Source organism: Heteronotia binoei, chromosome 11 (assembly GCF_032191835.1).
Source record: "Heteronotia binoei isolate CCM8104 ecotype False Entrance Well chromosome 11, APGP_CSIRO_Hbin_v1, whole genome shotgun sequence".
NCBI classification, from domain to species: domain Eukaryota; kingdom Metazoa; phylum Chordata; class Lepidosauria; order Squamata; family Gekkonidae; genus Heteronotia; species Heteronotia binoei.
In genome coordinates, this window is record NC_083233.1 from 13,110,516 (window position 1) to 13,138,013 (window position 27,498).

Consider the following 27,498-nt stretch of genomic DNA (forward strand, 5'->3'; position numbering starts at 1 on the left):
GCAGATTAAATCTGCATTCCAGAAGCAGTCAAGACCATGCCCATGCTTGTAAATCTCTCTCTCTCTCTCTTTCTCTCTCTGCCCAATTTCTTCTCACCCATCCCCTTTCAAGATTCCAGTCTGTTTCAGGGATATGTTGGAAGAACAAGATTCTGTCAAAATTCAAAATCTATTCCATGTCCAAAATGTTCTGTGCCTGTCTTGTCTGTGCAGCATGAGATGTAAAAAACATCAGCTACCTGGAGATGTACAATTTCCAAAAATGTTAAAGAAATGTGATTTCCCCTCAACAAAAATAGAAAGGGGGTGTGTGATATGTCTTCAATGTGTATTTTTACTGTGATAGCATAAAATGCGTAATCTATAATTTAGCATCAAAAATTGTTCTACTTTGCATATTTATGGAAATTTAGTTGTGCCTTAGTTTTCTACAAGCAAAATCGTAAATATATCCTGTACTTGCGAAAAAGATGCAGAATGTGGCAACTTATGCTACCTCAGCATATATATTGTAATATTTGCCACGTGAGAGGTAGAGAATAATTAAAAATTGCAATTAGCAAACATATTTTGTAGTAAAGGAAAAATATATTATTTGGACATAAATGCTCTCGCACAGTCACAATGGAACTACCAGCAAATTTGCATAGCAAACTTCATAACATTAAAAAACCAGAACTCTAACAACATTATCAAATACATTATAGCATATTGATGGTGGAAAGCACCATAAATCAAAACCAGTTTATGGAGACTCCACAGGGTTTTCAAGGCAAGAGACAAGCAGACGTGGTTTGCCATTGGTGGACTTCCTTGGTGGTTCCCAACCAAATACTAACCTGGACCAACCCGGCTTAGCTTCCAAGATCTGATGAGATTGGACTAGTCTGGCTATCCAAATGAGGGGTATAGCATATTAATTACTGCCAAAATTATTCACATTTAAACAATAACCCTGTCCTTGAAATTGTTATATATGTCTACAGTATTCATAAGGATCATCATTTATCAATTGCATTAGATAGTTTTACATAAAAATATTCATGCTGCACATTTTCAAGTGATATAGCCTTGTCTTAATAAACATACTCATTTCAGTAGAGAACATATTACATAGGAGTATGTTTTCAGGCTCTTAAAAATGTCATGTTTTTTCCAATAAGAACCGCCCCCCCCCCGGTTGTTAAAGAAAATCCCCCCCCCCCCGAATTTTCTTCCCCCACCCTTAGGTCTTCCCATCTCTACCCATATCCAGACTCTTCTTAATCTAACCATTTTAGGGTGTGAGCTTACAAAATGCCAGTTTTCTGGGTTGGAAATACATCAGCCATTTTGTGATATAGTTTATATCCCCTGTTCATATGCTGATGTCCCCTTTTCATACTGTCCCTGAAAATGGGATGTCTTGGACTACATAAATATATGTCATTTTTCAATTTTGCAGTTCATGTGAAAGGATCCAAATAATTTTGATAATCTCTCTCCCCCCCAGTTAATGTTCCATGCATCTTTGTGTTCAAGATATTGCAAACATTTTTGCTCTTTCAGATATAATTCTAACATAAAACAGTGTTAGCAAAAGGAAACAAAGGAATAGTAGTGATTGTTTTATTGTTTTGATGGTGTTTGGGGATTTTACAGGACGGAGCTGTGGATTTTATGTTACCAACTGGATTGAGTGTCCCATGATAAAAACAGACCGTTCTTGAACTCTGGAGACTTCCAACATATTTTCAGGAAGGGACAGTTCTGCTTGACTAAACTTTCGGAATTCCTTTGACAGTATTGCTAGCCTTGGCAAGCGTAAGTGGTCAGCTGGCCTTTGAGGAGTTAAAACACAAGCAGAACCCCTCTCCCCAGTGGCTCTGCTCCATGTAAGCGGGGTCCAAGATATGTTGTTGGAGGGGATCGTTGGAATGGTGGCTCTGTCAGAGGAGAGGAAAGGGCAGTGATAGGCCAAACTTATTCAGGTACATTAATTAATAAGGTGATGGTGGATTCCCAAGAACAGAGATGGCCTTTGTTTAGGAGGCCCGTTTCTGTCAGCTTTGCAAGAAGCAGCACATTGTCCGGCTCTCTGCTATTCACCAAGACTGGTGGGCTGAAGCCAGCTTATTCCTCAGAGAAGCGAAGTCTTGTGTCACGCAAGCAGCCTTGTGCATCTGACTTTCATCCCGTCTGGAATGAATGCGGTTGCCCCAGCGATTCTTTTGCTTGCAGTGGGGCATAAGGCAGAGAGTGGGACTTGAGGGAACTAGAGGCCAGAATTAACCCATAAACCCCGTCACACTCTGTTTTGTATGCCACAGAGTCTTGTGTTGAGCAATGCTGCTCATCTAGATGATGCAGATATTTTAGACTCCCAAGGTAATGCATTGCCATTGGAATTTATTGTAGATCTGGAAGCCACAAGTTTAGTATAATTTTCCTCTATTTTGTTAGGAGTTCTGCTCCTGTGTCATTACTGGGGCCTCAGGTGCACTTCTTTGAATTAGAGGGAAGGACTAGTTCTCCTCTTCCTGTCTCAAGTGCCAGGAAAATGTAGGAGTCAGGATTGCCTCTTTCCTGTTTTGGAAGGAAATAGGTAACCAGTCCTGAGCAAGGGGACATGGAGCTGTGAGGAATTTATAAAGCCCTCCCTCCCCAGAGCTCTGCATGCAGTGGTTAGAATGGTTAGAAGGTTATGTACCTTCCTGCTGGGGAAGCACAGCCTGCTCTGAGAAAGTCGGAGGAGAAAACAACCACCACTGTGTGCAAAACCCACCATAAAAATATATACAAAATCATTCTTAAAGTCTATATTAATTTCAGATAATACCAAATACACAATATATCAAAAAGTTTCACCAAAAGGAAAGGATCCACAGTATATCAGTGTGCAGAGAATGTCCAGTCCTTCCCTCTTCTTGTTTAATCCTGTGTGGTATCCAAATTCTTTATAAATCCTGGCTCCAAAGGTGATGTTCCCTTTACGTGCCCGTCAATGCTGTCTCGAAGAGCCAATCTATTGTGTGTGGGTCGGGCCATGTGTGTCATAAAACGTAATGCCAAGTCCAGGGAGATATAAACTTTATAAAGGACACAGACAAACACACACACTCAGTCTAATCCACCTCCCTGGCTTGCTGAGCCTCAGTCAACAGAAGGAAGGGAGGGTTGGCTCCGTAGCTCTGCTGTGCAATTGAGAGAGTCTGACAAAGCTAGCTCTCCTTCCCCCACTTCCTCCCCAAGGGAGGAGCTTTGCTTTGTAGCTCCTGTGCAATTGAGCAAGCCTGGCAAAGCAAGTTATGATGCAGAAGGAAGCAAGAGAGGGAGAAGGAAACAGACGACAGTGAGTTGCTCAGGGGTCTGATAGGAGCCCTCCAGAGGCCTGATTCGGCCCCTGGGCTGCATGTTTGACATCCCTGGTGTGTAATTAGGGTTGTCTTGGATGGGAAATACCTAGAGACTTGGGGTGTTGAGTCTGGAAGGCGGCATTTGGGAAGGGGAGGGACCTCATAGAGTCTGCCCTCCTAAGCAGTTGTTTTTTCCCAGAGAACAGATCTCTGTCATCTGGAGATTTATTGTAATACTAGGAGATCTCCTGGCCTCACCTGAAAGAATGGCAATGCTAAGTTGTCTTAGGGAATAAGTTCAGCTCAGGTGCGTTAGGGCACTTACAGTAAAAGGAGGACTACCAGAAGAATTGAAAGGGGGTGGGGGTAACCTGAATAAAGGCTAGCCTTCAAAGGAAAGGTCGGTGGCAGTGGTTTACCAAGCACCCACCCAAGGGTTAAAACAAGGTGGGTGGAAAGGAAACAAAAAGGGGGTAAGGAGGCCCAGAGCAGCCTGCGATTCAGGGAGGGGGCTTTGTGACTGATCCTTCCCCCACTCAAACTTGCTCCCACTTCCATGACAGTAATATGTCTAACTATGCACTGTTAATGATTTAAAAATTGAAAAGTCTTTATCTCTAGGATTTCTAATTGAAGCAGATCTATGCCATAGTAATCTTTTCTTTCTGGCCCATCTGGCAAATGTTAGCGTGTTTGGGCATCCCCTGTATAGGCAGACTATGCATATATGCTCCTGTATGTGCCATCTAGTATCTTGGAAAATGGAGAAGTCCCAAATTGTGTCTACATTTGCCTTTGCTTGTTGGGGTGTATGTAGGTAGGCTGCATGTGGGGCTTTTTTTGCAGAAGACCAGCAGGAACTCATTTGCATATTAGGCCACACCCCCTGACATCACCATTGTTTCACACAGGGTCTTTGTTGTAGAAAAAAGCCCAGCAGGGACTCATTTGCATGTTAGGTCACACAGGACTCTTTTTCTGCCAAGAGCTCCTTTGCATGTTAAGCCACACACCCCTGATGTAGCCAATCCTCCAAGAGTTTAGAGGGCTCTTAGTACAGGGCCTACTGTAAGCTCCAGGAGGATTGGTTACATCAGGGGGGCGTGGCCTAATATGCAGAGGAGCTCCCTGCTAGAAAAAGAGCCCTGAGGCCCCACCCCCTCATGCCAAACCAGCCGGAGCTGTGTTCCTGTGCGTTCCTGCTCAAAAAAAGCCCTGGCTTCATGTATGTGGGACTCCCAAATGTGTAGAGATTGTGGAGGAGGCTGGTGACTCCAGTACTGACTCTTCTGCACCCACCCATGTCTTCAGTTGCCTCTTAACATTAATGCCCAACAGGGCCGGATCTAGGGGGGAGCAGAGGGGGCACTTGCCCCGGGCGCTGCTGGTGGGGGGGGGCGCCAAATTGGGCATGGAGTCTATTCTATAGGCCCATAAGGGGGTGTCATTTTTTAATTTTGCCCTCCCTCAAAAAACATGTCGATCCAGTCCTGAGGCCCAAAGAGGCTGGCGGCCATTTTAAAATTTAGGATCCACCCAGTTCTAATACAAAAAACTAAACAGTAAGAAGAGCTTATTGTAAAAGCAAACAGCAAGTATTCAGTGTGTTACAGAACCTTAGTTATTTTGCCATAATGCACCCAAATGAATCTAAAGAAAACGGAATAGAAGGAAATGTAGAGCAGGGTGGGGGGTGGGTAAGTAGCTCCACATCCCTGCAGGGCTGGGGGAGGAGGTTGCCTGGGGGCAGTGACTCAGCAAAAGGTCTGAAATCTTGGAAGAAGCTAATTCTACATTAATCACATGGCTGCATTCCAGAAACACCATAGACTTTCCAATTCTAAATGAGCTGGTCCCTGAAGAGACAGTAGTGTGATTGTTCCACAGGCCAGCTTCAGCATCACACTTTCCATCACAGGAAGCGCATTTGAAAGGATTCCTGAGGAAGAATACATGAAGACAATGTAATGTGAGGATTCACCATCTGCAGAAATAGGAGGATCTTGATCGGTCTCAGCCTGTATTCCTCCACAGAAATAATCCCTGTTGTGCTTCCATGGAGAAAAAAGAAATTGCATTTTGAGAGACCCGCGAGGTTAATCTTCAGCAGTTTGATATCTGTGTCACCAAAGATCAAGCCACTGAAAGCAAGACTGTGATTTAAGATCCTTTGACCAATGTCCTCTAAGTGTAGGTTGAGATTAACCGCATTAACACTGTACATTTTGCTTGTAATCACAATTTTTAGCCATCTCCAATCCCTGGTTAAAACTAGTGAAGGGAAACAAGAAAGGCTTGAGTTTGTGTGAGAGAACAGAAAGAGATCCCGTCAGCCATTCCATTAAGGAATGGATCCTGTTTCAACTGTGACAGTTTTAAGAATTAGCTGTTTATTTCAGAAGTTGAAATTCATTGTATCAGAACAGTTCATTGTATCAAAACATTGTGTCATCAATCTAAACACACAAACATAGTAATGCACACATGAAATTCCAAATATTAAACAGCTATTTACGGTATTTTTATTTGCCGTTGTTCAGATTAATAAACAGTAAAGTCCATCAATAAAAATAAAAATAATAAAATTGCAAATAATAAAGCAAGTTAGGTAGCTAAAACACAAAATACTTCAGCAGTAAAATGCTTTGCAATGAAATGATTTCAGCAAAGTTCAAACACAATATTAGCAGAAAGCCTGGAGAGATTAAAAATCTTTTTACTGGATCCTTAGATTTTGCCCTTGGGGATGAAAAAGGAGACCGCAAATTTATACCCCGCCCTTCTCTCTGAATCAGTCTCAGAGCAGTTTACAATCTCTTTTATCTCCTTCCCCCACAACAGATATCCTGTGAGGTGGGTGGGGCTGAGAGGACTTTCAAGGACAACTCCTACAAGAGCTATGGCTGACCCAAGGCCATTCCAGCAGCTGCAAGTGGAGGAGTGGGGACTCAAACCCAGTTCTCCCTGATAAGAGTCCGCACACTTAACCACTACACCAGACTGGCTCTCTGGGAGGGTGTTTTGTGGTCAAGGCAGCACCTCCATACCCCCTCCTTTCAGATGGCACCAGTTGCAAAGCTTTAAATGACAATCTCAACCAGTAGGCAAATTGATACAGAAGAAAGTGGTTCTTCTGTCCTGGGCCATGTAGGGATTTTTAAAGGTACGATTCAGCACTCTGATTTGCATCTGGAAAAGAATTGGTCGCCAGAGCTGACTGATTGATTATTCATTTATTTATTTCAATTTATATTCCCCCCCTCCCTGCAAGAGGGCTCAGGGCAGATTATGTCAGATCACAAAATGCATAATTGTTCAATAGATTAAAACCGCTAAAGATATGAATATAAAACAAACAGCCATCAGCAAGAATGCAGTGAAACTAAGCTGGAGCCCCTGGTACAGCAAAAACTTCTAAAGACCGGGCCAGATGGAGAGAGAGGCTGCAGTAAGGGAGGCCAACTTGACTGGACAGCCATCACCTCAACTGAAGGCCTGGTGGGACAGCCTTGTTTTGCCGGCCCTGATCTCAAGTGGAAGCATGTTCCACCCTGGCCGTGGTAAAGGCTAGCTGGACGTCCTGTGGGCCAGGGACAGCTGGTAGATGTTGCTTAGCTGAACCTAAAGCAATTTGGGGTACGTATGAGGAGAGATGGTCCCTCAGATATGTTGGCCGCAGGCTGCACAGGCCTTTAAAAGTCAATACCAATACCTTGAAATTGATTCATTTTTTAAAGACAGTATGGTACGTGCATTCTTACACAAGTTGCATTTTGTGTTTGCTGGAATTTCCTTATAGCCGGGAAAGGCAGGCCCATTTTATAAAGGAGCTCAATGATCATTCTTGGGCGTATCTTCAATTAACGTGCAAATATTTGGGTCCATAAACCAGGAACCCAGCTAGGAGTGTTTGAAAACAGCGTGCATCAGTTTAAAGCACATGGCTGTTTTCTATTTAAGTAATTTGGGAGTATCTGATGTCAGCTCCTTCCCATAAATAAAATACTTGTGACATGTAACACCTGGTCTTCCGCCAGCTGGCTCTGGTGTGCTTCCTCCCCTTCTCAGGTTTCTTTCATTCACAAGTGAGCAGAATGACCTCTTTCTGCAGAGAAAAGAAACTTAAAAATATAGTGTGAACATGATTTGCCCCCCCCCCCCCCCGGGAAACATTGATCCATTTCAAAGGAATAGCTTGGGTTAATATCCTCTTGACTCAGGTTTGAGTTCAGTTGATCCTCTACTGTTGCAATAGGATGCGACACTTCTGAGAGATATGCGCAAGAAGATTGACTGAAAGTGCAGTTCAATTGGGATGGAAAGGGAATCCGTGCCATGCAGCCTCCTCCTATCTGCAGGCCAGGTTCTTCCAGCTGATGCTGGAACTTTCTGATCTTGGGCAGATTTCCTTTTGGATAGCAAGAGCACGAGAATGCCAAGGGCTGTGTGTGTTTTGAAAGGGAAGGTCTTAGGAAGAGACACATTTTAGGCCAGAGCTCCACTGAAATTTTAGCACATCAGATCCTATTGCGCAAAGGGACCGCTGTTCTTTCCTAAGCAGGGTTCCCAGGCCTTGGGGTTTGACCTGAAACTTCAGGATTTTAGCCTCTCTGGAGGAGGAGTAAAATCTCGGGGCGAGGCATCAGAAGAAGGGGAAGGAGGCTGTTTTCTGCTCAGCTCGACAGCTTTTGCTTTTCACTCTGCCCCTCCCCGCAGAGGCTCTCCTAAGTGCCAAAACCACAACCCATATAATACTTTTATTAGGACCAACAGGGTTTTTTTTTTAGCAGGAACACACAAGAACACAGTTCCAGCTGGCCTAGTATGCAAATGAGTTCCTGCTGGACTTTTTTGACAAAAAAGCCCAGTGTGAAACAATGGTGCTGTCAGGGGGTGTTGCCTAATATGCGAATTAGTTCCTGCTGGACTTTTTCAACAAAAAAGCCCTGTGTGAAACAATGGTGATGTCAAGGGGTGTGGCCTAATATGCAAATGAGTTTCTGCTGGACTTTTTCGACAAAGCCCTGCATGAAACAATGGTGATGTCAGGGGGTGTGGCCTGATATGCAAATGAGTTCCTGCTGGGCTTTTTTCGACAGAAAAGCCCTGTGAGAAACAATGGTGATGTCAGGGCATGTGGCCTAATATGCAAATTAGTTCCTGCTGGGCTTTTTCAACAAAGAAAGCCCTGAGGACCAACCCAGTTTGGCATAACTGTACAAGTTTTCAAGTTCCCAAGAACTCTTCCTGAGGCCTTATGGTACAATTTTTTTAAAAAGAGGAGGCAGATTTTTTTCAGAGTCATGCTGTTAAGAATACTTCCTCATGCCAGGCCCAGCATATGGTGGATTTTCTGAAAGGCAAAGAAGATGTAGGTTTCAGGCTTTCCCCCAAAGCCTAGTAGGCCCCAACTCCTGGTCGTCCTGGCTTCACTCTTCAATTTCTGGGCGTGGCCTGTTGCAACTGACGATCTGAACCTCAAGAGACAAGTCAGTGCTATTCAGAACACGGGCTAATCTGTGCAAATAGAAAGCAAGGGAAGCAGGTAGTGGTTGTATATGGGTGAAGCCAGGGGTCGTTTTGTGGGGAAATAGGTGGTGGAGCTCATCCAGGGATTGTTATGCAGCTGCACCTACTATTCAATGGACAAGGGAGGTGGGGAGGAGGAGGGGAAACCATCAGAAAGGTTCAAGAGCTGCGATCCTTTGAGCTCCTGCTGAATTCGAGGCCTGGATGAAGCATACATCTGTTACAGAGAAATCCATGCTGCATTAAGAGACTTGCTGCACCTCTTTTGTGAGGCAAGCAGAAACCGGTTTTCAGAGGATCATGCTTGCTGCATGAAAGAGGCAGAATGGGTTGTAGCCCTGGGGCAGCTGGTGCGAAATCGAATGGAAGCCCTGCAGAGAAGAAGAGTGTGAGACTGGGACAAGGCTAGCAGGGAATTGGTCTAAGACTCCATGGAGCTGAAATCTGGACACTTGGATCTGAAACTCCCATTTCTTTTTAATATGGGTTTGCATATTGTATTTTCTGCAGAAAGTGGAGCTACCAAGGGTTAGAGGGGCATATCCTGACAATTTGTAAAGAGGTGTTGCTTGGAATTTATGCATTCACGTCCCACAGCATTCTAGCAATGAATTCAAACTTTTAAGACAGACATTTAAAGTTCTTTGCGGTTAATCCCACACGGTTAAAAAGTATCAAATCCGGCTTGCAAATGGCTCTTCAGAAATGGTAGATGGCAAACGGTTGTCTCCAGTCAGGGTGGCTGGCATAACAAAATAGCTAAAGAAAAACAACGAAGGGAAAGAAACTTAACCCAAAAACTGGAGTAAGAAACCTAAAAGGTTAATATGCAATTAAAGGGCCAAACATTAAAAACAAAGTGTAAAAAAATCATAAATAAACATACATGTATTTATTGTTGAAAGCTAAAACCATTTAAGGCCCATCATAAGCCTCTATCCTATGTAAAAATCATAAAACACTCAACTTGACCTGATGCGTTTTGACCTAAATTGGTCTTCTTCAGAGGTCAGAAAGGTAAGTACACATATTGGCTCATAATATAAAACAGAATAAAACAATAGAACAATGCTGGACCACAAGGAAATTTCTGTAATATAAAAGAGAAACATTATAAATGTGTAACAATATTTTTTCATGCTATTTAAGGATAATATTTAGAATTAATTACAGTGAAGTGACAAAGGCTTAGAGATATTCTTGAGGCCTCTTGTTCTATAGCCTTATGTCTTAATCAAGAGCCTACCTATAGCAGTCAGTGGTTTTTTTTTATGCCTAAGAACAAAATATTAACCAAAATATAAAAGTTAAACCACACTAAAAATAACATCGAATGAAACCATACATTTCAAATGTTATCAATTGTCTCACCACGTGGTCCAGAATCGATCGGGTAAAGTCAGAGCCTATGTGCCAAGAGTTGTGTGTAGTGCACTGAAGCTGGAGCTGAGCTTAAAAATGCTAGGAACCAGATGATGCGATCCTGGCCCAATCAAAGCACATGATGTAATTAGAACAAAGGTCATGAGGGAAGATAAATTGGAAATTAAAGGTACATTACAGGTAAAATGGAAAACTTTTAAAAGTTACAAAAATAATTTCAAAATTTTCCCTCCATTATACCCAAAACCAATCAATCTCCTCATTCAAACCATGAGGTGTTAAAGTCCCTAGAATGTAGGGTTGCCAAGTTCAATTCAAGAAATATCTGGTGTCTTTGGGGGTGGAGCCAGGAGACTTTGGGGGTAGAGCCAAGAACAAGGGTGTGACAAGCATAATTGAACTCCAAGGGAGTGCTGGTCATCACATTTAAAGGGACAGCACACCTTTTTAAATGTCTTTCTTCCATAGGAAATAATGAAGGATAGGGGCACCTTCTTTTGGGGCTCATAGAACTGGACCCCCTGATCCAATCGTTTTGAAACTTGGAGGGTATTTTGGGGAGAGGCACTAGATACTATACTGAAAATTTGGTGCCTCTACCTCAAAAAATAGCTCCCCCAGAACCCCCGAAACCTCCAGATCTATTCCCCATTATACCCTATGAGAAATATTTCACATAGGGAATAATAACGACGTTTCGCTCTCCCCCACACACACCCCTTCTCGCAGATCTGATGTAGGGTATTGGCTCTCTACTCACCAGCCAGCTTCTTCACAGCAACAAAGACACAGAAAGTTGAAGCCTTTCACCACCTCCGGAGGTGCAAAGGCACATGGTCGTTTGGGGCGGGGCAGGAAGCAGCCTGGGAAAGCTCTGTGCAAAGGCACATGGTCCTTTGGGGCGGGGCAGGAAGCAGCCTGGGAAAGCTCCCGCTGCTGCGATGGAGCTGGGTGGGAAGGGGAGGGGCAAGGAGAAGCTGCTGCAATCGGAGGTGGGAAGGGAGAAGGAGAAGCATCAGGGATCAGTGGGAAGGGAAGAGGAGAAGCTGCTGGGTTCTAGGCTGTGTGGGAAGGACCGCCATTCCTCCCGCTTTCTGGATTTTTGCCAAGCGAGGGGAGGAGGCTCCAAATCGGGGGCCCCCCGCCCAGGCGGGGGATTTGGGAAGCCTACTAGAGTGTGAATCCAAAATGTCTCTCTGGCCTTCAGACGTTGTGCAAGCTGTAATTTTGGGGCATGTATTTGTTCCAAGACAAAGAACTGCAGGTGCTTATCAGAGGGATTTGATGAAGTCCAGTGTTTCACCAAGGGGGCATTCTTCCTTTGAAGACGGATGTTACTTCTGTGCTCACAAATTCTGGTTTTCACAGTCCTAGTTGTATAGCCAACGTACATTAAGGCACAGCAGATGATACAATAAATAACAGATTTGGAATTACAATTAAGGAATGACTTAATGAAATACTTCTGCTTGTTAGAGTCAAGAAAAGAATCAGTGTGATGCATTAAACTGCAAACAGAGCAGCCCCCACATGGAAAGCTACCGACTGGTGTGTCCCTGCCATCCACTTTTGTTCTTAGGCATACAAAAAACCACTGAATGCTATAGGTAGGCTCTTGATTAAGACATAAGGCTATAGAACAAGAGGCCTCAAGAATATCCCTAAGCCTTTGTCACTTCACTGTAAGTAATTAATTCTAAATATTATCCTTCAATAGCATGAAAAAAATATTGTTACACATTTATAATTTTTCTCTTTTATATTACAGAGATTTCCTTGTGGTCCAGCATTGTTCAGTTGTTTTATTCTGTTCTGTATGAGGAGCCAATATGTGTACTTACCTTTCTGACCTCTGAAGAAGACCAATTTAGGTCGAAACGCGTTGAGTTGAGTGGGTTCCCATTGAGGTTTTATGATTTTACATAGGATAGAGGCTTATGTTGGGCCCTTGAATGGTTTTAGCTTTCAACAATAAATACATGTATATTGATTTATGATTTTTTTTACACGTTGTTTTTAATGTTCAGCCCTTTAATTGCATATTAACCTTTTAGGTTTCTTATAACAGAATAGCTGTCAGGTATTTGAAAGCTTTTGCTTTTGCTCTCTTAATATATTTCAAGCATGACCTGTGCTGTATATTCCAGGCTTATCCAAGTGGTCATAAAATGAACAACTTCTCAGTACTATTATAACTATGGTGACTTCAAGTGTTCATCTGCTTAATTTTTTCTCTCTTTTTAACAGGGTGGGAAGAAATTTTATCACGGACCATGCGGGGGTCGCGACTGCAGCGCCGGCTGCAAATGCTTTCCAGAGAAAGGTGCCCGGGTAAGTCGATGCCTTTATTTGGTGAAGAGAACCAGTCCTAGGGTGTCTTATCTCAGCTGCCCTTCTGTCAAGGCAAACAAAGTTAATAAGCTTAAGACTCAGTCTGCTGACTTTGTAAGAGAAGGGCTGTGAGTGGAAACAGCTGCGTCAGCATTCTAGCCCTGGCCGAGGCTTTGAAACCTCTTGGAAAGATTGTAGGGCTGTAGCCCCTACAATGAGACTTTGCCCAAGCCAGCCTTCAAACTGCGAAGAAATAATGGATAATCTGTGTCCCTACATCAGAAGAACCATATGAAGGGCAGTAAGTAGGAGGTCTGCATTGTCTAGTTAGTTGACTGAAACATTTTTAATGATTCATTGGATGGCAAACTTTTTTGGGGGGGGAAAGTAATGTTTTACTGCCACCTACTTACAAAAGCTGCAGGTGGCTGATAGGCTTGTGGGAAAGGTGTTCACCCTTCTTCCTCCTGCAGTGGGGACATGCCTCATTTTAAGGCCGTGCCAAAGAGAGAATGCTACTCCCAACCCGGAATTGTAGGGTTGGATCCTGTGGACGGTGTGCATATCTTTCCATAGCTCCCTTCCACTCAGCAGACCTTTCTGGCCTTGGGGAAGTTGATTTCAGGGGTCACAGGACCTGCATGGATGAATAACTGCAAGAAGAAGATATTGGATTTATATCCCGCCCTCCACTCCGAAGAGTCTCAGAGTGGCTCACAGTCTCCTTTACCTTCCTCCCCCACAACAGACACCCTGTGAGGTAGATGAAGATATTGGATTTATATCCCGCCCTCCACTCCAAAGAGTCTCAGAGCAGCTCACAATCTCCTTTCCCTTCCTCCACCCACAACAGACACACTGTGAGGTGGGTGGGGCTGGAGAGGGCTCTCATAGCAGCTGCCCTTTCAAGGACAGAGTCTCAGAGCGGCTCACAATCTCCTTTCCCTTCCCCCCCCCCACAACAGACACCCTGTGAGGTGGGTGGGGCTGGAGAGGGATCTCACAGCAGCTGCCCTTTCAAGGACAACCTGTGCCAGAGCTATGGCTGACCCAAGGCCATGCTAGCAGGTGCAAGTGGAGGAGTGGGAAATCAAACCCGGTTCTCCCAGATAAGAGTCCGCACACTTAACCACTACACCAAGAGGATGGTCCATTGTTCAGTAGTGGTAGAGCCTTTGCTTGGCATGCAGAATGTCCCAGGTTCAATCCTTGGCATCTCCAGTTGAAAGGACCAGGTAGTAGGTGATGTGAAAGACTTTGGCATGCAGAAGTTCAATCCCTCTAGCAAAAAAGATCAGAGGATAGTTGATGAGAAACCTATAACTGGATCTCTGGAGAGCTGCTGCCAATCTGAGTAGACCGTACCAACCATGACGACCCAGTAGTCTGGCTCAGTATGGCAGCTTCATGTGTTCATGTGCTCCTTTCCGCGTTTCTGCCTCCTGACCCAGGTGAGACCAACAACAGCGGGACTGTTGAGCTGAGGGGAGCAAGGGAAAGATCTGCATCCCACAAAGCCTGTTTGGTGTCATGGTTAAGAGCGGTAGACGCTAATCTGGAGAACTGCGCTTGATTCCCTACTTCTCCACTTGCAGAGCTGCTGGGTGACCTTGGGCCAGTCACAGTTCTCTCAGAGCTCTCTCAGCCCCACCTGCCTCACAAGGTGTCTCTTGCGGGGAGAGGAAGGGAAAGGAGACTGTAAGCTGCTCCGAGACGCCTTTCAGTAGTGAAGGGTGGGGTATAAAACCAACGATTCCCCTGCAGCTGTTGCTGCTGCTGGATCACAGGATCCAACCCACTGTTTTGGTTTTTTGCAGGTTGGGTTGTTGATAACTCATATGATCAGTTGATAATTGATGATAGTGCTAATAAATCATTTTACTAGCTAAAAGACATTGTCCCTCTTCCTCCCCCCCCCCCCCTTTCCAGATTTGTGGTGGTTTCTTCCCTCCACATTTGCTTCATGGTAGGTACATGGAGTGACATTCATAATGCTCCAAAATCCTGGGTTAGCACCAGTTTCCCTAGTTTGGCTCATTCAGGGTGCCTAGGCAACAAGCCACAGGCAACAAGGGGCAAGGGTGTGTTGGTTTGTGCCAAAGACCCTCTGGCCACGCCCAGGCAAAAAATACCTGTGACAGGGGGGGGAACAAAGTTTCAACCCGCATCTTGTTCACCTGACAAAAAGAGATGCTCAGTTTTCCTCCCTTGATCTTTTGAAAAATAGAAAATGGATTTGTATGTTTGCCCTGGCCCTTCTCAGATGCCTTTCAATCATATCCCTTTGGCTGTTGAGCATTTATGTTCAGACACAAGGTGGTATAATGGCTAAAAGCATAACTGATGTTGGGTATCAGCCCCTGCGATGTGGGGATAGCGACATCACTGTACTTGCTGTGTTTGGATTACAGAGATAAGATAGATAGATAGATAGATAGATAGATAGATAGATAGATAGATAGATAGATAGATAGATAGATAGATAGATAGATAGATAGATAGATAGATAGATAGATAGATAAATTTATTGTCATTGTTCTCCACAAAAAGAGAGCAACGAAATGAGGTGCTCTTCCACAAACATACCAACACATCAAACATCAAACATAATGCATGTGACTTATTAATTACTTTTAAGTGTTTGTGTCATAACATCAAAGGGCACAGTATCGATCTCTGCCTCAGGAGCTTACAGTTGTTAGATGCTGACAGTGGGGGTACTTTCAGAGTTCCCTTTGAGAGCCTCAGAGTTCCCTTTGACCTCTAGAAAGACCGTCCCTTGGGTCACAAGATCTGAGTGAACAAGCAGCCATGGGCGGTGGGAGGCTGCAGTGAAAGGATGTCAGGGCTGAAATTGCTTCTTCCTTGATTTCATGTCCTTTCCCCTCCTTGCTGCAGTCCCCCATGTGGGAATTCATTCAGGTGAGTCCCACAACCCTAAGAACCATCTTTCCAAGGGTCAAAAGGGATTGTAGCAGCAGAAATGGAGAGGAACTGGCAACTGCAAGAGCCAGCTTGGTGTAGTGGTTATGTGCGCGGACTCTTATCTGGGAGAACCGGGTTTGATTCCTCACTCCTCCACTTGCACCTGCTGGAATGGCCTTGGGTCAGCCATAACTCTCAAAGAGCTGTCCTTGAAAGGGCAGCTTCTGTGAGAGTTCTCTCAGCCCCACCCACCTCACAGGGTGTCTGTTGTGGGGGAGGAAGGCAAAGGAGATTGTGAGCTGCTCTGAGACTCTGAGATTCAGAGTGGTGGGTGAGGTATAGATCCAATATCATCATCATCTTCAACTGGGTCAATACCACCACTATTTTTTTTAATGGTTAGATGTTAGGTTGATGGCTCCATATCACTTATGAATTTCCCAGTGTTGGCATGTTCAGGATCTCACAAAGGAAGCAGCTGCAGTATCCACCACTTGCCACAACTGAACCCACCATCAGCCGCTTGGGCTGCAATGTAATCCTTGGGCTGTTTGGGGCATCGTCTTTGTCTTTTTCCATTTCTGGACTTCAGCCAGATTGTTTGAACTGACCGCAGCGCTGTTGACCTTGCAGTTCAAACTCTTGGTTTCCCTTTTGTTAACATGTCACAAAGTTTTTAGAATGTTTGCGTTGCTGACCTGGGAACTTGGATGAACTTTAGCTTTATTTCTTACTTGAGCTAAAACGACTAGGCCTGGGCATTGTTTGGCGGGTGGGGAGCTCTGCACAACAGAAGCCTGTTGGCCGAGAACAGCCTCCACGTGTGGAAATTCTGCAGACAAGGAGGACAGGCAGCCCCCATAGCGGTATGCCAGCTAGGGTTGCCAACTCAAAACTGGGAAATTCCTGGAGATTTGGGGGGTGGAGCCTGAGAAAGGTTGGGGGACCTCAGTGGTATAGAATGCCATAGAGTCCGTTCTCCAAAGCAGCTGTTTCTCCAGGGGAACTTGTATTTGTTGTTTGGAGATCTGTTGTAATTCCTGGGGATCACTAGGCCTCAGCTGGAGGATGGCGATCCTATGTAACAGTGGTGGCCAAACTGTGGCTCAGGAGCCACATGAGGCTCTTGCACATATACTGTGTGGCTCTCAAAGCCCCACTTCCCCATCGGTAAGCTTGGAGAAGGCATTTCTCTCTTTAAATCACTTCTCCAAGCCTAGCCAGCAGCTTAGAGAATTCATTTACAATTTAAATTTTTATTGAACATTTTTATCTTTAAACCGTATACAAGTACTTTTACAATATGTATATATATATATATTTGCCTATACATAAAATCATTTTCTCTTTACATAAACAAAAAAACAAAAATCACCCTGATTTCCATTTTTCTATAAACCAATTAGCAGCTTTGACATTATCCTGTAGCAAAATATTGATGGTTAACTTGTCTTGAATTAATATATCCCAAACTTTGTTACACCAGGATTTAAAATTAGGCCCACTGAGAATGCATTTAAATTTAAAGTTGCTTTGTTTCCACCTCTCACTCCCTCACCTCATCTATTTTCCTTCCCTCCTTCCCCGACGCTCATGTCTTTCAGCTCTCAAACATCTGACGTTCATGTCTTGCGGCTCTCAAACATGTGACGTTTATTCTGTGTGACTCCTACATTAAGCAAGTTTGGCCACCCCTGTTATATAACATGTTCATATCTAATACTTAATACTTAACAATCACCAACAGAAATTGAAATCTCCACCCATAAGAGTATGTTTGAGCCCAGGGTCAGACTAGATACGACACTGTCATAGGTCCAACCCGTGAACACTGCCACCATTTTAAAATGTTCTTTGCTCTACTACAAGGGCCCTGGTCAGGCCTGCAGAATAGCAGGCTGTGCTGTTCTCCTCCCTTGTTCCTTCTAAAGTGCCAAAACAGTGGCAGAGAAGGTTTTTAGGCACTTTAAAATTGGGGGGGAGGGGCACCTGAGCACGCGGCACTCTGGATCCAATCAGAATCAGGCCCTTGCAGCATTTTAAAATCACTTTTAAAAGGTGGTGGTATCCATAGGTCTAACCCATGTCTGCCTCCATGTCTAGTTTGGCCCTTAGCATCAAAGAGATTGAGGTCCAAATATTTACTCTGCCATAAAATCTACTGGGCGACCTTCTGTCTTAACCTCCATTAACTGACAGGTTTGTTGTGAGGGCAAAATGGGGGAGGGAGAACCATGTACGCTGTCCTAAACATTGTGGAAGGAGGGTGGAATAAAAATATACTTGGTAGGTGTACTTGAAGGTATTTTAAGAGCACAGTCTCTTACTCTTTTTGAAGTCTGTAGGAAACAGGCTATTAGGAGTATCAGATTTATGAAAAATGATCTGTAGATGCCCAAGAATGCTCCCATTACTACTGGTTTGTAAGGCACAAACTAGGCAATGCAAAGGGTGCATATCTTGCTTTTTTATCTCCTTGGAAAAATAGTTCAGGGCACCAGCTTTGAGGATGGCAGGCATGGGGGGGGGGGGGGTGTTCACTGCCATGGGCCTTGAATCCCTTTCTTTACAGTGTGATCCAGAGGTCTCTGTTTCCTACATTAGGAACTGGCTGACTTTAGTCTTGCATGGTCTACTTTTTAATTTTGTTTTTATTGTTACTCCATGGCTGACAGGTGTGTTTTGAATTTACAAAGCAAGCTCAGGACCTGTGAAGAGTTAAGGCATAACAAATATGTATTAAGTGGTCCTTGAGTAGACCGCATTCTTTTAGAATGTAAGAAGTGTTTTGCTAAATGTTTAACTGTTTACATATTTAAATATTGTTCAATTTTTATGTTCGACTAATTGTTGGAAGCCGCCCTGAGCCACTTGTGGGAAGGGCGGGATACAAATCCTAAATAAATAAATAAATAAATAAATAAATAAAATAAATGGGACCAAGTTTCAAGCACAGCCTTAGTGCAAGAATCCCTGTAAGCATAAGACCCACCAAGAATCAACCAGCAATTCACCACCAGCAGAACAAAGTCTACCTTCTACTAGCCTCTGCACTACCCAACTAAGCCAAATAAGGGAGTTAACAACTCCTGCACCAACTAGCTTAGGGGTGTCAAACATGCAGCCCGGGGGCCGAATCAGGCCCCCAGAGGGCTCCTATCAGGCTCCTGAGCAACTGGCTGTCCTCTGCTCCCTTCTCCGTCTCTCTTACTTTCTTCTGCATAACAGCTTGCTTAATCACACATGAGCTACAGAGCAAAGCCTCTATTTTCTCCATTGGCTGAGGCTCCTCCCTTGGGGAAGAAGGGGGGAGGAATAGCTTGCTTTGCTAGGCTCTCTCAATTGCACAGCAGTGCTACACAGCCAAGCTTTTCTGCCTTTTATTGGCTGAGGCTCTTCCCCCTCCTCGTTCCCTGGAGAAAGAAGCAAAGAGCCAGAGCTTCCTTTGCCCAGTTCCCTGGATTGCACAGGAGAGATACAAAGAAAGCACCTTTAAGACCAATGAATTCTAATGTTTTAAGGATGTTTTAAGGGTTTTAAAAAATCTTTGTGTTTGTGTCCTTTATAAAGTTTATATCCCTGCTACCTAATCATAAATAGGTACACACATGGCCCAGCCCAACCTGACATGACTTGACAAGGTCTCATTATGTCAGATTCGGCCCTCATAACAAATGAGTTCGACACCCCTGAACTAGCTGCTGTAAATCTCATGGCTAAATGGGAAACTGGTCACCTAGACTGTTCCATGAAGACGTAGACAATATGGCATCCCCATTTTGTAGACACAAGTTCCCACAGGGGAACTCGTTTGAACAGTGCCTTGGAGCTCCAGTTCTGGTCAGGGGACCAACACAGGGTAGCTCCCAACCCAGCCTCTCTCCACCTTTGGGGTTTTTTTTTAATGCAAAACAGCACAGGGGGCATGTCATTTGGCTGTATGCCCCCCAGCACTGTTTCAGGTTGGATTTGGAAAAGTGGCACAGGATGAAGGCAGGAGCCCTTCCTCTCCCTGCACAGTGGAGAGCCAGTTTGGTGTAGTGGTTAAGTGTGCGGACTCTTATCTGGGAGAACCGGGTTTGATTCCCCACTCCTCCACTTGCATCTGCTGGAATGGCCTTGGGTCAGCCATAGCTGTGGCAGAGGTTGTCCTTGAAAGGGCAGCTGCTGTGAGAGCCCTCTCCAGCCCCACCCACCTCACAGGGTGTCTGTTGTGGGGGAGGAAGGTAAAGGAGATTGTGAGCCGCTCTGAGACTCTTTGGAGTGGAGGGCGGGATATAAATCCAATATCTTCTTCTTCTTCTGACCAGAACTGGTCCCTCGTGGCACTGTTACAAGGAGTTCCCCAATGGAAGGTTGCTCCTATAAAATGGCGGGACATCCTTGGCACCATATCTTTTAGTTTGGCTCTCAGATTTAGTTCTTATGGAGGCAGCTCTCATTGGGGAGTCTGCATAATCAAATGCTGCTCCAAATAGAACACATGGATATAACAGTGAACAGTAACATGCAACAGATAGTTTTTCTGAGTTCAGTTAAACAAACGGTTTCGTGCTGAGCCAAGCTCCATTTCTGCAGTCCACCAAGGTGCTGGATTCTTCCAGTTCACTTATCTTGTAAAAAGGGATTTTGTTTTTACAAACTTGACAGCTAAGTAGCCAGACTACAATTTGCAGTTGGAAAGAAGTCGCTCCACGGTAACAATATAATCACAACAATAAAGCCAGTTATACTAAACTATATTACCTTTCCCAGCTAGCCTGATTTTGTCAGATCTCAGCCCTGGTTAGTACTCGATTGGGAGACCACCAAGGAAAGTCCAGGGGTGCTATGCAGAGGTAGGTAATGGCAAACTACCTCTGTCCGTTTCTTGCCATGATAACCTTATGAGGTCACCGTACGTCAGCTGTGACTTGTCAGTACTTTCTACAAACATGCAAAATTTAATTTCCCCTTTTTAGTAATTAAACTTTTCATGTACATATTTTCCAACTATCTTATATAAGTGATAAGAGCCCAGAAAACCCAGCTAGCCTGAATACCCAATTTTTTTTCCATCTGGAAACAAAGGCCTGTCTCAGCTATCCAAAGTACGGACATAGAAAGTAGGTTTCTGTCTATGTATGCATATTTCTTTAAGTCATTTGGGAACTATACAGGGATCCAGTTTAGATTAGGGCTGCAGTTCAGGGAACAGGATGTACGCCTTCTGCCCATGTGCCATTTCAAAATCTAGCCTTTTCCACCCAGGTACACTTTTGTTAGCCCCAGGCAGGAAAAGACTGGCAAAATGAGGTGCCCATCTTGGTCATTTGATGTAGTGGTTAAGAGAGCCAGTTTGGTGTAGTGGTTAAGTGTGCGGACTCTTATCTGGGAGAACCGGGTTTGATTGCCCACTCCTCCACTTGCAGCTGCTGGAATGGCCTTGGGTCAGCCATAGCTCTGGCAGAGGTTGTCCTTGAAAGGGCAGCTGCTGGGAGAGCTCTCTCAGCCCCACCCACCTCACAGGGTGTCTGTTGTGAGGGGAGAAGACATAGGAGTTGTCCTTGAAAGGACAGCTGCTGTGAGAGCTCTCTCAGCCCCACCTACCTCACAGGGTGTCTGTTGTGGGGGAGGAAGATAAAGGAGATTGTGAGTCACTCTGAAGTTTGGAGTGGAGTAGTTCTTCTTCTTCTCCCCCCCACCCCCCTGAACTAATAGCAGCTGGGAAAAGGACAATTTAATTGGCAAAACTGGATGGGGGTAAACTCCTCCCCCCCCTTTTTCATGCTGTTGTCCTAATCAGAATTTGGGTGTGCTGAGGGCGGCTCGGCTATTTGCTTACCTTTTAAAATTTGCTTTAGAAAAATTCTCCTCCTGGATTTCATCTAGTTAGGGGCTAAGCTTGCCACGTTTGGGAGTGTGCAAAACCTTCTCCTAGTCCGTGAGCTGATTACCAAGAAAGTTTTGTGGAGGAGGGAGCCTTTTTCTCCTGACTCCACTGTTTCAGGGAACAGAAGAAGAGATTACACAGCCTCACCCACACATCTGGCTTTCCAGCGGGCAGGCTGCTCTGTCTTCTGTCATCTGCTTTAAACACTTGTAGAGCTTATTATGAGAAACTCTCTCAGACGCAGTTTCCTGAGGCCTGTTGACATATCTCTGAAGATGGCCCCTTCTGAATATCTTCTGAAGTGTGATAAGTGTTGGTTGTCTTCCCCCCCCCACCCCCGCAGATCATGTGAACTTGTCTTTCCCCTTGGAAAAAGGGGATGGGGTGGGGGAGTCTTGAAAAGGTTCCCACTGAGTCAGCGATTCACACGGTAGACCCCAGCTTTACACTTCCAGAAAGCTTCCACGTCATCATTTTATTTTTTGTCCTCTGAGACTCTCTGACTGACACATTCAGAGGAGCTGCTGCTCGTTAACTTGTCCATCCACCAAAGCCTTCTTGCTCAGTAGCAAAGTACCTGGGTCCCAGGTTCAGTTCCTTACATCTCCAGCTGAAAGATCTCTGGTGGCAGCTGTTGGGAAACCTGCCTGAGACCTTAGAGGTGCTGCCATTCAGAGGAGAGAATGCTGAGCCTTAAACATGGCAGTGGCCAGACTTGATATCTGCCAAAGGGAACTTTTGCCCTGAAAATCTTGTCAGTCTGTAAGGGGAAGCTGGAGTAGAATCTAACTCAGGGATGTCAAATATGTGGCTGGAGGGCTCCTATCAGGCCCCCAAGCAACTGGCTGTCATCTGCTTCCTTCTCCCTCTCTCTTGCTTCCTTCTGCATCACAGCTGCATCACAGCTTGCGTTGCCAGGCTTGCTCAATCGCACAGGAGCTACAGACCAAAGCCCCTGTTTTCTCCATTGGCTGAGGCTCCTCCCTTGGGGAGGAGGGGGGAAGGATAGCTTGCTTTGCCAGGCTCTTTCAATCACAACTGGCTGTCATCTGCTTCCTTCTCCCTCTCTCTTGCTTCCTTCTGCATCACAACTTGCTTTGCCAGGCTTGCTCAATTGCACAGGAGCTACAGACCAAAGCCTCTCTTCCTTCTATTGGCTGAGGCTCCTCCCCCTCCTGGTTCCCTGGGGAAGGAAGGAAAGTGCCAGAGGTTCCTTTGCCCAGTTCCCTGGATCCCATGGGAAACATACAAAGAAAGCACCTTTAAGACCAACGAGTGCTAATATTTAAAGCATGTTTTACTTTAAGATCTTTTTTTTAAAAAAATCTTTAATTGTTTTTGTCTGTTTGCTTTTTAAAGCTTATCTCTGCTACCTGGCTTTACCTTCTATGACACACATGGCCCAGTCCAACAAGGTCTCATTTACAGTATGTGCGATCTGGCTGTCATAGCAAATTTCCACACCCCTGATCTAGCTCTTCTAGTGGCTACTCTCTGAAACTGACTTGGTATAAGGCAGCTTGGTTTGTCCACATGAAATCCCATTAAAGGAATACAGTGTTGATTGCACGTTAATCCTGCTTTTCAGGCAAAAATTGCCTCCCAGAGCAGCTAAAATCAGCACCTCAAATCCAGTACAAATCTCAGTTAAAATGTGATGCAAAAAGCTGCCTGTAGAGAGAGGTTTCCAGCCCGTTCTAAATTCAAGCCAAACCGTAACCATTAGCAAGGTTGGCCAGTTCTCTGTTAATGTTGTGAAGATGCTCTCTTCTGATACGTCCTTGACTTTCTGTTGCGGTTTGGTTTTCCTGCTGCTTCTCCACCTTTTGTGAGGTCATGTTGTGTCGTAGCTGTCTTGAAATTTCAGCACAACAGAACACACGTCAACTTTCCTGCTGCTGTTTGGTTCCAGCCAGTTTGGCAGAGATGTAGTGAGAGAAGCCCCCTGTGGAAGATGTCTTCTGGTATCTCCATAAGTATGCTTCTGGTTTTACACACGTACCATATAAATTACTAAGGAGATTGAGGAAGAATCGCTCTGCTACAGCACCAACCCCAAATCAGACTTTTCCCTGCAGCCACTGTGGCCGGATCTGCCTGTCCCGCATTGGTCTTGTCAGCCACCAGCGAGCCTGCAGCAGACGTGGACTACTGCACCCTTCTTAAATCTTCGTTCGCGAAGTCAAGCCGAGAGAGAGAGAGAGATAAATTACTGACCACTATTTGCATCATTATTCATCTCTCTTTGCCTTGACACCAAGGTTAGTAAATACAGCTCCTACAAGAGCTGTGAAACTAAGGGGGAACCCTGTGCCACCCTCTTTAATTACGTCCCTTCTTCCAGTGGCTCCCTCAGCTCTTAAATTCTCTTTCCCCACTTTAGGTCTCCAGGCAATCTCTGTGGTGAAGAAGAACTTGCAAGCCTGCCTATTTTCCCCGCCTTTCCCACTTCACACATGGCAGAAATAGTCTCCTACCTATAGGTCAGCACTCAGGGGCCGACTGAGGTCCCAATGCCAAGCATGCGTACTTGAGAATAAGGCTGCATTAAGTTCTTCCTTGATCTCCGGGAGCCGCACAATACGTGTGAAAGAGTCACTTGTGGCTCCTAAGCCACAGTTTGGCCAGCCTGGCCTCAGTCTGTCTCCTGGGTGCACATCCATTCTTCATCACTGGCATGACTGCTGGCTGGACTAAAGGGAGTCAGAGGCTGCTTCCCCACAGGGACTAATCCCAATTGGGACTGGTTTGCGTCGTAAACAGAAAGGCAGTAGCCACAAAGCATCCACACAGATAGTTCTCCAGTTTTCCCTGTCTACCCCCTTGCACCCATGAATTCTTCCCTTTCCTGCCAACTTTTTAAAAACAAGCGTAGTACTAGATATATCCCTGGAGCGGACAAGCGTCTCTGCTCAGGACTGTCTGTTAAACAGGCTTCCAAACTTCTGGAACTGAGGTGTCAAACTCATTTGTTATGAGGGCCAGATCTGACAAAACTGAGACCTTGTCAGGCCAGGCCATGCGTGTCATAAAATGCAATGCCAGGGAGCAGAGATATAAACTGGACACAGACAAACACAGTCTTAAAATAAAAACATTCTTAAAACATTAGCACTTGTTGGACTTAATGGTGCTTTGTTTGTATCTCTCCTGTGCAATCCAGGGAACTGGGCAATGGAACCTCTGGCTCCTTCCTTCCTTCCTTCCTTCCTTCCTTCCTTCCTTCCTTCCTTCCTTCCTTCCTTCCTTCCTTCCTTCCTTCCTTCCTTCCTTCCTTCCTTCCTTCCTTCCGGAACCAGGAGGGGGAGGAGCCTCAGCCACTAGAAGGAAGAGAGGCTTGGCTCAGTAACTCTGCTGTGTGATTGAGCAAGCCTGGCAGAGCAAGCTGTGATGGAGAAGGAAGCAAGAGAGAGAGAGAAAGAAGCAGACAACAGTCAGTTGCTCGGGGGCCTGATAGAAGCCCTCCGAGGGCCTGATTTGGCTCCCAGGCTGCATATTTGACACTCCTGTTCTGGAAGGTACAAATCTGATGGGATGGTATCCATGGGATAGCCAGGCCAACAAATCCCATTCTCTCATGTACTTTCCACAGAGACAAGAAGAAGGGAAACAAAGCAGGAATCAAGTTGCACCTTTAAGACCACCCAATTTTTTATTCAGAACGTAAACTTCCGTGTGCTCTCTTAAGCACACTTCATCAGACGAGGGGATCAGGTATTGTGAGCTGAAATACAAGCAGTCTGGCAAACTAACTGGTCACATAAAACAGTGTGGCTAGGCCATTTGGTCTGGCTAGCCATAAAAGGTAATAAAATTCTCCACCAAATGGTATTTTTGCAAATCTAGGTGAATCACAAAAGGACACGTATATCCAACTTGTAGTTAGTGGGAAAAACACAGATCCGGTACGAAGGCTTTTAGAAGCCCACTCACTCATTTCCTTCATGTTCACAACTATTCAGATCAGAAGGGCCCTCCGACCTCTCCTGAACTATTCGGAGTGGTTCAAATCAGAAGGGAAACAACCCAGAATGAAGAATATTTTCAAAAGCCTTTCTCCCATGCTCTCCATTATAAGAAAAAAAAATCCTCATTTGGCAGCTAGTTAGAAGGGGGGAAAAACCCTGTCGTGCCAATGGAAAACCAGCTGGTTGGTTGCTCTGCCAAAGCACCCTGACCCTAGAAACCAGCATTGCCACCACCTCACATATCATTTTCATCCATCCTTTGAACTTCTCAGACGCAGACTTGGTCGCTACTGTGTTTTTTTTTTCTTAATTCTTTTTTTTTAAAAAGACTGCTTTGATGTGATATGGGAACTTTCTGATAACGTAAGACTTCTAATCCGTAACAAATGTTAAGCTTCTCAATATTTGTCAATGGACTTAACTCTAGCCAGTAAAGGGATCAGGGTCTCTTTTCCTCCCAAAGGGTAAACATTAAGGGGAACGGGGGGAACGAGTAATACTGTTGTTTTATTCGGGGATGGAATGATCTTCAAAGTTAAAAAAAGAAAAAAAATCTTGACCATCTGTTAGCTGTTATTTGAAATGGCTTTGGCGCTATTTCAGGTGAAAATGAGGTAATAGTTAAGTCAAACAAACTCGCTGTGCCAATGTTGTTTTTATTAACCACCACTGAGACCTGCTCTTTGTTATTTCCAAAATGGGGAACGGCTGCCAAATGGGGCATTAAGCAATTAGTCTACATTTCCTCTCTCCCACTCGGAACAGTGAGTCCCGGCCATTAGTTGGACCCGGGTGTGTCTCTATAGTTACATCGCAGCTGTTCAACCCCACCAGATGCAAGGGTGTGCAATCAAGACTGGACCTGTGGGCTGTGGCAGCAGCTAAAACAAACCTGGAGAGTGTTTGCGAAGCCGTCTCAAGAGGTTTAGACGCTGCTGGTCTTATCTTGCTTCCAAACATCTGGGAATTTGTGTCACGATGACTCCGCAGGAATGATCCTTGAGGAGGCTGTCTGTTGAGCCTTAAGTCGTGTCAAGGCTTGAAGAAAAACTTGGTGTGCCTTGGAACCTTCTCTCCTAGCAGCTCTGCTAGAGGTCAACTGCTGGCCTACCCACCCCAATGGAGCAAGTTGCCCTTTTTAAGTAGGAGCCCACTTTGAAGCTCTGTGCACAGGACAAATGAATGTCTGGCTCCTTGTCTGCTTTGCAGCCAACGTAGGAAGCTGTATTTCTCTTTCTGGTGTTAGGGTGGATAAGGTTTCGTAGTTGTTTCCCCCACCCACCCATATGCTCCAAAATGTGATGCTTTGGGAAACTGATTAGCATCTTGACCAAAGGGGATTGGTACCATCTATACAGCTGCATACACATGGTTTATCTGAGCTTAGACCAGATTTATAATCCCACACTGAATGAGAACATCTTGAAATGGCCTCCAGGCCTGGTTGTCAAACTGTGATTTCTGGTGCCCTTCCAGATAGTCTGCAGAGCTGCTTCTGGAACGTTGATAAGCCATCTGTTGCTTTTCAGATGCTAGTGATGGTCTTCTTAGTGGAATGTAGAAGGGAGATCTGCATTCAGACATCTGCCTGTGTTAGGTTTGATTTATGTAGCGGAAGGACATGCATTAACTTTTACATACTTCTGCACATGACAGTAGTAATACCAATATTCCCAGTAGTAATGTATAGCTGTGAGAGTTGGACCATAAGAAAGGCCGAGCACCGAAGAATAGATGCTTTCGTGCTGTGGTGCTGGAGAAGATTCTTGAGTGTACCTTGGGCTACAAGGAGATCAAATCAGTCAATCCTAAAGGAAATCAACCCTGACTGTTCCATGGAAGGTCAGATACTGAAACTGAAGTTCAACTACTTTGGCCACCAAATGAGAAGCACTCACTGGAGAAGACCCTGATGAAGGTAAAAAAAGAAGGGGATGGCAAAGGATGCGACGGTTAGACGGTGTTATCAATGTAATGAACATAATAATAATAATAATAATAATAATAATAATAACAACAACTTTTTATTTCTATCCTGCCCTCCCCGCCGGGGCAGGCTCAGGGCGGCTTACAACATAAAATACATTATACATCAGTTTACTTATAAAATCACAGTTAAAACAATTTACAATTATTAAAATTAACAATAGCAATA

General features: G+C 44.8%; 1 protein-coding gene across 1 annotated transcript in view; it reads left to right on the forward strand.

The window, feature by feature from the left end:
• Positions 1–27,498, forward strand: part of COL4A6 (collagen type IV alpha 6 chain) — a 340,442-nt gene that overhangs the window by 91,972 nt on the left and 220,972 nt on the right. The window contains exon 3 of the mRNA XM_060250115.1: positions 12,495–12,578. Within this exon, the coding sequence (XP_060106098.1) occupies positions 12,495–12,578 (84 nt within the window). The remainder of the gene's footprint in view (positions 1–12,494; positions 12,579–27,498) is intronic.